At 51.4% G+C, this 10,478-nt stretch overlaps 1 protein-coding gene across 1 annotated transcript; it reads left to right on the top strand.

Moving 5' to 3' along the window:
* The first annotated feature begins 816 nt into the window (after positions 1-816).
* Zdhhc19 (zinc finger DHHC-type palmitoyltransferase 19) lies at positions 817-9,492 on the top strand. The gene is made up of 8 exons (XM_042055822.1): positions 817-959; positions 1,308-1,429; positions 1,964-2,103; positions 2,998-3,170; positions 3,494-3,599; positions 6,728-6,813; positions 7,033-7,271; positions 9,299-9,492. Exons 1-8 carry the CDS (start codon positions 817-819, stop codon positions 9,490-9,492), a joined length of 1,203 nt encoding a protein of 400 aa, XP_041911756.1.
* The last annotated feature ends 986 nt before the right edge of the window (positions 9,493-10,478 follow it).

Genomic DNA, 10,478 nt, shown 5'->3' with positions numbered 1-10,478 from the left:
TGGCTGCTCTTCCAGAGGTCCTGAGTTCAATTCCCAGCAACTATCTCTAGTGAGATCTGGTGCCCTCTTCTGGCATGCAGGCACACATGCAGACAGAACATTGTATACATAGTAAATAAACAAGTCTCTTAAAAAAGAGAAAAAGAAAGTCAGTCAGTGTCCCTGGTAAGCCCTCTCTTGCTCTCTTGAGACCTCCAGCACATCAACAGGGCCTCAGCCTGTGAATCTTTGGGGGACAAACCCCAGCAGCTTCCGAGGCAGGGTCGGGGCACCTTAGTCTCCAGCAGGAATGATGGCGAGAATGACTGGTACTGAAAGTGACCAGAAGCAGCCAGAGATTCTGTCCCTCTGTGTCTGTGACATCATACTGACACCTCTTCTGTTCTCCTGGACTGGGGCTTCGTTGCTATGGCAATGAAATTCTGGGAGTCATTAGGGGAGAGAGTAGCTAGTGGCTCATACTCACCCTGTGAGTGAGTAGCTAGTGGCTCATACTTACCCTGTGAGTATGAGAGTCATACTCTCCCCTGCCTTCGTGGTGTGTGTGTGTGTGTGTGTGTGTGTGTGTGTGTGTTCCAAAGACTGCTGTCTTCCTTAATTAATCTCACCTTCCTTTCTGAGACAAGGTCTCTCACTGAACCCCGGAGCTTGCCGTTTGGCTTGACTGCCTGACCAACAAGCCCCAGGGATCTTCCTGTGGCTGCTGAAGGTATGCCCTGATCCACCCTGTTTTTACACGGGACCCGAGGACTGAACTCAGGCCCCATTCTTGCAAAGCAAGCCCTTGGTCAATTGAGCATCTCCTCTGCCCTAGCCATGCCTTTAAAAGACACCATGACACTTGTGAAGGAGCCGCAGCCACTGCCTGTGGTCCCTCTGCCATGGTTCCTCCCAAGCCTGTTCGCTGCCTTCAATGTGATGATGCTGGTCTTTGTGAGCGGCCTTTTCTTCGGCTTCCCGTGAGTGTCCCGCATCATCTGTTAGGTTTCTGACACGGAGACAGGATGGAAACTAAAGATAGTACAGAGGCAGGGGAATGCAGGAAGGAGAAACGGGAGGCCCGGGGAATAGCTGTCTGGTTAGAGGAAAACTTGCCAGCAGAGTTTTGGAGTATTGGCGCATGGGGTGGGGTGGGGAATAGACAGACTGGTGATGCTGGTGACGTTTGGTGGGGCCCCTGTGAGTCTGTCGCTCACCTGGATACTTAGAACTGGATTTAAGTTCCGGGAATCCTGACCCAGCTGGACAGGGCCTGGGGAGGAACTCCAGGCGGCTCAGCTCAGGACTGAAAGTGGCTCTGGTCTCAGTTGCAGGTGGCTGGCTCAGAATGGGGAGTGGGTCTTCCCAGTGGTCACGGGCCCACTCTTCGTCCTCACCTTCTACAGTCTCGTTTCGCTCAACTTCTCAGATCCTGGTATCTTACATCGAGGTGAGGGCTCAGCCCCCTGGAAGGAGGAGGTGGTGCCCCAAAGGCTGGCACCCCACCTCCAGTCTCGGGACCTCTGTACCCCATGCAGTACTCTTCTGGCTGTAGCATTTCATTTCCTGAACCACCAAGGAGTGTGTGTGTGTAGAGAGGGGGCCACAAACAAACAAAACAAAACAAACAAACAAACAAAGAAAAAAAAAAACATGGATCCTGGATGTTGGATGTTTTTCAATTGCTTCAGAGGGATGGGCTGCACAGGCTGGAGAAAAGCCAGGAGGCAGGCTTGTCCAAACCATGCAGTTTCTATTCCATCTGCCCACTACACACAAAAACTTCAAGTGGTCCTGTTGTTTCAAAGGCAGAGTTCTATACACAAGGCTGGCTGGAGCATGCCCCCGCCATGGTCAGCTTGCTCCGTTAGGTCAGCGATTCCCTTGTTCACCTCTTCCCCACACTCCCTGTGCCAGGGCTGTTACAGGGCTGCCCAGAGCAGCAGTGTGACGGCTACTACCGCCTACCCCTCTTCTGTGCCAGGCTCCGCTGCCGAGGACCCCATGACCGTACACGTGGTGAGTGTGAACCAAAGAGCCTTCCGCCTGCAGTGGTGCCCAAAGTGCTGCTTTCATCGCCCACCCCGGACCTGCCACTGCCCCTGGTGCAACATTTGTGTGGAAGTGAGCCCCCCCCTTGCTACCTACCTATTTGCTAGCCCGTCCCCTAGACCTGCCAGATCCTAAAGCCTCGTCCTATGTTGCCTGGGGGTGGGCATGAGAGTGACTGAATGTCCACCTGTTCTTGGTCCCTCACACGGTGCGCTGCCTCTGTGCCCGCATCTGTCCAGAGAGGCAGGCATGTCAGCACGGGCACATTCATTTGTTCTGGCTCTGGGGAAGGGGACAGTGGTTTGCTGTCACTGGGTATCTGAGCCCCTCAGTTGTCTACAGGCCTGGTCTGGAGACTTCCCTGTCCTCCTCTGGATGTTTTGAGTTGGAGTTCCTGGTTTGGGCAAGCTTGTCTCATGTGCAACGGCACACCAGCTTACAAACGTGGGGAGGACGCTGGCTGGGCAAGGTGTCTTTTCTCCTCACCTAGTAGATAAGAAAGTAAAGGCCCAGGGATAGCCTATGTCTGACTAAAAGCTTTATCAGGACAAGCCTCAAGACACAGAGCCTTAGCTGGGCGCCAGTGGCACATGCCTTTAATCTGAACACTCAGGAGGCAGAGGCAGGTGGATCTGTGAGTTCGAGGTCAGCCTGGTTTACAAGAACTAGTTCCAGGATAGGCTCTAAAGCTACAGAGAAACCCTGTCTGGAAAAAACAAAAAGCAAGAAAAACAAAACAAAACAACAACAACAACAACAAAAGACGAGCCTTAATTGGGTTCTAACTGGAAATGTCAGTTTTAGGGCCAACCTTCACCGGGATTCTTCCTGGGATGAAAGCCAGCACAGGGGGTACAGGGGGAACAGGGGGCCAGGAGTAAGCGACCTGGAGGGCCAAGTTGTTCGGAATGACGGAAGCTGGGCCAAAGGATGGATTCTGGGGACCTGCTCCTCTTCCTGTCCCAGGACTTTGATCACCATTGCAAGTGGGTCAATAACTGCATCGGTCACCGCAACTTCCGTCTCTTTATGCTGCTGATCCTGTCCCTCTGCCTCTACTCCGGTGCCCTGCTGCTCTCCTGCCTGATGTTCCTAATTCGCACAAGACATCTGCCCTTCTCCGTGGACAAGGTTATGGCGTATCTACACAGGTTCAAGGAGCCATGTGAGGAGCAGTGGGGAGGGGTTGAGGCAAGGGAGAGATGAGATCTCTCAAAGGATTGAGTCAGTGATGAATAACGCTAGCCGGCGAAGCCACTCGAGAGTCTCAGTGTGGGCGGATGAGTGGAAATGGACGGAGTAAAACAAAAGCAAAAACGAAGGAACATTAAGAACCTAGTGGGGCCACATAATAAGGCCTAAAAGGGATAAGCAGGGCCACAGTGTGGTGGGATAGGGTGGCGGGAGTAATGATGGAGAGGGGAAGATGAGCTGGACCCGGCGTGGTTCCTTAGCTGGTCAGTATCCTGGTGGCTCTGCCGGCTGCGGGCTTCCTGATCCCGCTCGTCCTGCTGCTGCTGATCCATGCCGTATCTGTGAGCGCGGCGGAGCGCTCCTGCGAGAACAAGGTATGTGGGCGCCGGATTGTATGGTTGTGGGAGGTATCTTGGGTCCTCTGGATCTGAGCCTCCACTGCCTTTGGCCCTGAGGGTAAGGCCTTTGGAACGCAGGTCCAGAGCGGCAGGTCAGACCACAGTGCCACCTGCTGGAGCCCGGTGGCCTCTCTCCGCCCCGTGCCCCGCAGTGTGCCTGCATCTGAGGATTGAGCATCTCTCCTTTGGACCACACCAAAAGAGGCTAGTCCTGGCCTGTGTAGTTTGGACCGAGAGAAGGAGTTAAGGGTTAGCAGAACCAAAACGCCACTCTGGGTTTCCTAGTGTGATTCCGAAGGATTGGTCGTTGCCAGCTTTGCAAAAACTAGGGAGCCAGCAAATAGATTTTTTTTTTTCCTCCAGCACTGGGGATTGAACCTAGGGCCTGGAAAATGCTAGGCAAATGCTCTTCCACTCAGCTGTAGCCCAAACCCACCCCCAACCCATTTTTTGAGACAGTCTCAGGCAGGCCTTGAATTTTCACTCCCCCTGGCTCAACCTCGTTGGCAGCTGGAGTTAAGGGCATCAAGTCTGACTGAAAGCAGAATGTTGCTGAGAGAGTTAGGAAACAGCTCTGATTAGAGCAGGGCAGAGCGTGGCAAGGGCAGTTGAGCAGACCCTCAGAGCCGGTCACGGTAAAGCAGCCAGTAAAATCTAGTGTGGGAGTTGATCTTGATGCAGTGGAAACCCTGTAGGGGGACCAGAAAATAGTACCTCCTTACTCCAGAAGTCTCTCAAGGTGATTTATGGTCCACTTACAGTCCTGTTACAGCCCCAACAATGACAGATTTGTTTTCCACACCTAGGGGGTGTTGTTTTTTTGTTTTATCTTTTAGAATCCCACATAAATGAATCATTGTCTCTGGAGACTGCCTTGGCTGGCTTAGCACAATACGTTGGAGATTCCCCATGCTGTGCTCCTCCGTTTATTCCTAAACTCTTAGAAGTGGCACTGCTGGGTCATGAGGCAGCTATGTGTTTAGTTTTATAACAAACTACCAGATTGTCTTCCAAAATGCCATTTTGCACTCATACAATGACATATGAGAATTCTAGTTGCTCTACCTCCTTGTCAACACTTGACACTGTCGGAGGTTTGTTTAGCTTTTTTCTTTAACCCATCTAGTAAATGTGTGATGGTATCTTATAGCTTTGATTTATATTGTCCTCATGAGAGTGATACCGGGAAGTATATCTTTGATGTAATGCATGCTCCAATATTTTGCCCATTTAAAAATTGGATTATTTGGCCGGGCGATGTTGGTGCATGCCTTTAATCCCAGCACTCGGTGGGCAGAGGCAGGTGGATCTCTGTGAGTTCGAGGCCAGCCTACAGAGCAAGTCCCAGGACAGGCTCTAAAAAGCTACAGAGAAGCCCTGACTTGAAAAACAACAGCAACAAAAGGAATATTTTCGTTTTTGTGCCTTTTGAGTTCTTTATGTATTCTGGGTTCAGGTATATGGTTTAAAAATATTTTATTGTAATCTATAGTTCATGGTTTCATTTTCTTTTCAGGTTCCAAGTAGCAGAAGTTTTTCACTGTGAAGTACTTGTGTGAAGGTGCACATGTGCACAGTGTGTGTGTGTGTGTGTGTAAATGTGTGCTTGTGTACGTGCATCCCAAAATGGATCACGTGCATTTGGTATGGCCATTAAGAAATCTCTGCCTAATCCAAGGTCACACAATTCTGTATGTGGTTAAGGCTTGCTTTTGTTTTCCAATTTTTTTCTTCATGTGTATGAATGTTTGCCTGAATGTATATCTCTGTACCATGTCCATGCCTGGGGAATGTGGAGTTCAGAAGAGGGTGTCAGATCCCCTGAAGCTGGAGTTAGTTATGAGCCTCCATGTGGGTGCCAGAAACTGACCCTGAGTCCTCTGCCAGAAGAGACCATGAATGCTCTTAACTGTTGAGCTGGGTCTCCAGGCCCCAAGATTTGCTGCTTACATATCTGTATCATTTGCTGGAAAGGCTTCTTTCCTCCATTGTGGTGGCTTTGCATATTTATTTTTAAAAAAAACAGAGCCAGGCAGTGATGGTGCATGCCTTTAATCCCAGCACTTGGGAGGCAGAGGCAGGTGGATTTTTGAGTTCGAGGCTAGCCTGGTCTACAAGAGCTAGTTCCAGGACAGGCTCCAAAGCTACAGAGAAACCCTGTCTCGAAAACAAACAACAACAAAAGCAAACAAACAAGCAAACAAAAACCAGAACTGGCTGGATAGACACAGTTTAGTTCTGGATTCCACGTTTTGGCCTGTCCTGTTCTGTCTTGGTCAGTGTTGCTTTATAGTTTGGAAATAGCACGAAATGAGTTCTCCAACTGCTCTTTTTCTGAGGTTCTTGGCTGTTCTTCTTGGAGAGACATTTAAGAAATCAGATTGTCACTTTCTACAAATATTTTGGGGTTCTCATCAGAATTCTGTCGACCTATAGAGCAGACTGAGACTAGCTATTGCTTACAGGAGTCTGCATTTGGGGATTCGCCTTACATTTATTTATTTATTTATTATCTATCTATCTATCTATCTATTTATTTATTATTATTTTTGCTATCTTTCATCATTACGTTGTAGCATGTGGATTCTGAACCCGTTTCATTAGATGATAATTTGACAGTTATTTTAGGAAGGCAGGTGGGCAGTATTGTTGGGTTATTAGGGGGAACTACAGACAAACAGCCGACATACAGACAGAGCATCCCCCTGCCTCTGCCTCCCATCCTACTCACCCCTCAGTCATTTCATGACATCCAGTTTCGGATGGTTGGATGGTGGGGCTGTCTGTGGAGGGGCTGAGTGGTTAAGGGAGGATCGGGATATTGTCTGGAAGACGGGCAGAGGAGGGCATGTGTGGTCACAGAGAGTAAGGGTTGCTACAAAGAGGCATACAGGCGATGGGAAGCCCTGAGAAGGCAAGAGAGCCGCCGTGGGCCGTGGGTACAGTGTCAACCTCAGCCTTGGCAGAGTGCTCAGAACTGGGGTGCTCCCTGCCCTCCTTTGCAGTCTGGCGGCAGCTGGAACTGAGCAGGCTGTCTGAGGGGCAGGTTGCTGCCACGAGGGACTGACCAGTTCTGACACCGACTCGTTCTCATCCCCTTCCAGTGCAGGTACCATCAAGAACACAACCCCTTTGACCAGGGCTTTGCCAGGAACTGGTATCTAACCATGTGTGCGCCACTGGGTCCCAAGTGAGTTGGGAACCGCGATGTCTGGGTGGTGGACCCCAGGGCTGTGGGTGAAGTCGGCTGAGGGATAAGGAAACTGCAGCCAGAGGGGCTAGCCCAGCTCCGAGCAGGGCTGATATCACCCTGGGAATATGCCCCCCCAAACTGAGAGGGAGGATGGAGAGGATGGAGACGTGTCTAAGAAGGGCCTCAAATCCTTGCACTGGTTTTGTTTTTCTTTAGGTACATGTCCGAAGTTGTCTGTCTGCAAAGACCCGTGGGGACAAAATGGATTTATGAGAAGATACAGCCTTCGCCACCATGTCCTCCTGAACACTGTTCCCCAGGTCCTCCTGTGCTGCAGTTTCAGCCCCAGGCCCAGCCCCAGCCTCCACTCACGGCACAGAAACGGACTTCAGGAAGTGGTGAGGTGGCCATTGTTCTCCAGGAGGTGAGAAATCAGGTGGGAATGTCCCCAGGAGGTGGGACTGGCCCTGAAGCAGGAACACTCAGAGCTTGTTGCAGACTGTTAAACCTGGAGGGACCTTGGGTGAGGGTGGTTACAGACCTCTCGAACACTCTCAGATGCCTCCCCCCCCCCCCCCGCCAAAAAAGAGAAAAGAATGCATCCCCAATTTACTTTGGACCTGGGCCAGTCACTAGGTCTGGACCAGTTTCCTCAACTGGTAATTGAGGACAGAGATTAGCCTGCAATTAATACCATTTTTGAAGAATATTCTTTTGTTTAGACAAAATTTTTCCATACGGTTCAATTCCATTGAAATATATGGGAGCGGAACGTAAGGAATATGACGGGAGCCAAATAACCGCAGCTTCCTCCCAACCTGTAAGACCTCTGAGGTGCTAGTCTCCCCTTGGCTCAGTCAATGGGGAATTGGGGAGGGATGAAGCACCGGGGTTGGCTGGGATCTGGAGTTGGGGAGGTTGGAGGGAGCCTGCATGTGTCCACTCTGTGTTTAGATCGATGCCAGCCCACGGCTCTCTTTGCTGTCCGAGGCCCCTAGACGAGGCTCGTCCCGGCGCTCACAGAGCCTGGACCCCCTGAACCTACGCCTCCCTGTCTGAATCCCCGTGGTCCACTTGGGCCCAGCTGTTGTAGCTTCATTGGTGGGAGCATTGGCTCCCACCGATCCTCATTAAATTGATTGTTGGTTTCTAATGAGGGCGTCAGACCTGTTCAAGGGGCTTGGAGACAAAGACCTTCAGGGATGGGTGAGCCAGGATCCCTGGAGACCCAAGCACAGGGTTTATCACTGTCTGGCTCCGTGACCCTGGGCAGGACACTGAAGAGTGTCTCATCTTTATAATGGACGGATGCAGTCTTCCTGATGAGAGCCCATGTGAGAGAAAACCACCAAGTAATGTCTGTACTGAGGAAGAACGCGGCCTCCGCCCTGCAGCACCTTCATCTGGCTGCAGAGGGCGCTCACTGCCCAGGAACGCGCAAGTCTCACTCTGGCTCCTTACTATGGCACTAGACCTTGTGGTTTGGAAGGCCATCAAACTAGATGTGGGTACCCTTCCGGCGGCCACTCTAAGCTACATGGAGGAACAAAGATGCTAGGACTGCATCTTTCCTGCAACCGTGTCTCATTTTTACTGTACTCCTATAGTTCACCTGTCCTTGGTGTAATCCAAGGTTCTGTGGGTCTTCAGGTCCCTGGAGGTGCTTGGTGGAGCACATTTAAACTCTGTCTTTACTGGTGACCACGGTGCGGCCTTGTATAGTACAGGCCATCTCTCCAGCTCTTTAGACAATAAAGTACTCCCTTATCACCCCGTGACACACACCCATCCCCCACCCAGCTCCCCGATCCCTCCTCACCTGTCCCTGGAGGCCTCAGGCCCCTCCCTGCCATGTCTGTCAATTCTACCCGCTCTGCTTCTGACCCCGCTCCCTGCTGCTGGCTAGCCCATTTTTTCAATGCCAGGTGCTTCAATGGGACGTGGGGGCCTTTCTCTAGTTTTACCCTTGCTGAGCTTACAAGCCTTTGGGGTCTAGGTGGAATCTTGGATATATGTCATTGGCATATCAAAATTCAGGCCAGGCATGGTATATCATGCTTTTAATCCCAGCACTTGGAAGGCAGAGGCAGGAGGACATCTGTGAGTTTGAGAGCAGCCTGGAATACCTAGCAAGTTCCAGGACAGCCAAGGCTACATAGACCTTGTGTATAAAGAAGTAAATAAGTAAATAAAATAAAAAATAAAAAAGAAGTCAGTCCAGTTTGGCCCTTCTGGGTGGTGCCAGGGACCACATTTGTGCTATTTTAGGTGCTTTTTTTGTTGTTATTTTCGAGACAGGGCTTCTCTGTAGCTTTAGAGCCTGTCCTGGAACTAGCTCTTGTGGACCAGGCTGACCTCGAACTCACAGAGATCCGCCTACCTCTGCCTCCCTAGTGCTGGGATTAAACGTGTGCACCACCACTGCCCGGCTACAAGGCACATGTAAATGTAGAGCTAACACAGCTCTGTGGTTACATGGCAGCCAAAGACAGATGCAGTCCTTCTGAGTCACTGAGCCACGTGTGCGTCCACACCTGGGTGTGCAGAGGGGAACGCCCCGCTCACGAAAATGGTGAGAATGCAACAGTCAAGGGGTTCCTGCTTGCTTCCTCCAAAGAGGAGCTCTGCAGGCAGCCTGGGCCTGGGTCAGAGGAACAGAGGGGTCCAGGAACCTGACCCACGGCTGAGAGAGGTACCTGCTGAAGTCACAGCTCCACTAGGGACTTTGGGGAGGCTATGTCCCTTCAGCCCTGCCTGGCTTGAGACTGTATTTGTCGGTTCCTAGTCTCAAGGATGCTGGAGACTCACCCGCCTCAGGCAACTGGCCTCCAGAGGCTAAGTTTATGCTACCCTCCCTGATTTAGAAGGCTTCAGTTACCCAACTAGGCAAGGATGCCATTTTCTTCAGATTCTCCAGAGGCCCTGACACCTCCAGAGGCAGACACTTCTTCCTGGATCTCTGTCCTTCTCAGTTGAGAATTTCTGCAGCTCTGAGAGGGATCTAGCCCACCCCTGCCTTTGATGGCCCTTGGCCCTTCCCCTAAACATCAGGCCACCCTCGTGTCCTTCCCTGGCAGGCTGGAAGGCTGCGGTTGGGCTGCCCCCACCTTTCTGCAGAACTTGCCTTTGGTTCTCAGATGTACCCCACCCAGTCTTTGGTCCACAGATAAGGTGCGAGCTGTTCTCAGAGCCCTGTTGTGGGGCCTGCTCTCCGCATGCCTGGAAAGCCTTGCCACCCTCAGAGTGAGGGACGGAGCCAAGAATGACCATGTGCCAAGTTGTAGCTGGAGAACCCTCTGCAGGAGCCTAGCCAATTCCTAGACCCCACAGGAGGTATCCAAAAACATCTCCAAAGTGGTCCTCATGGCCTTTGGGATGTTGAGACTTGTAAGACATAACAAAGCTGAGTGACTGACACTCAGCTCTGTATGCCACGGTAGATGTCACTTCCTTTGCTCAGCCTAGCAGTCCCCACGCACGTCATTTACCACATGAAGACCACCTAGAGGAGGGCAGGAATCAGAGACACTTCACCCCACAGCCCACCGCCACCATGGTTTGGGGGCTAGAGAGGGAAGTGGTTAGCTAAGAAACCCTGATGGCAGAGACGGTAGCAAGCCTGGTGGCTCTCTGACTCCCAGAAGGCCACTGACATTCCTACT

The sequence above is a fragment of the Arvicola amphibius genome, chromosome 10 (genome assembly GCF_903992535.2).
Source record: "Arvicola amphibius chromosome 10, mArvAmp1.2, whole genome shotgun sequence".
NCBI classification, from domain to species: domain Eukaryota; kingdom Metazoa; phylum Chordata; class Mammalia; order Rodentia; family Cricetidae; genus Arvicola; species Arvicola amphibius.
Note: the sequence above shows the minus strand (reverse complement) of the source record. Positions and strands in the feature narration are given on the sequence as shown.

Coding starts and splice junctions, on each gene's coding strand:
- Zdhhc19 (XM_042055822.1), top strand. CDS start 817: ATGCCTTTAAAAGACACCATGACACTTGTGAAGGAGCCGCAGCCACTG. Junction 3,600..6,727: donor AGCGCTCCTGCGAGAACAAG/GTATGTGGGCGC, acceptor ATCCCCTTCCAG/TGCAGGTACCATCAAGAACA. Junction 6,814..7,032: donor TGTGCGCCACTGGGTCCCAA/GTGAGTTGGGAA, acceptor GTTTTTCTTTAG/GTACATGTCCGAAGTTGTCT.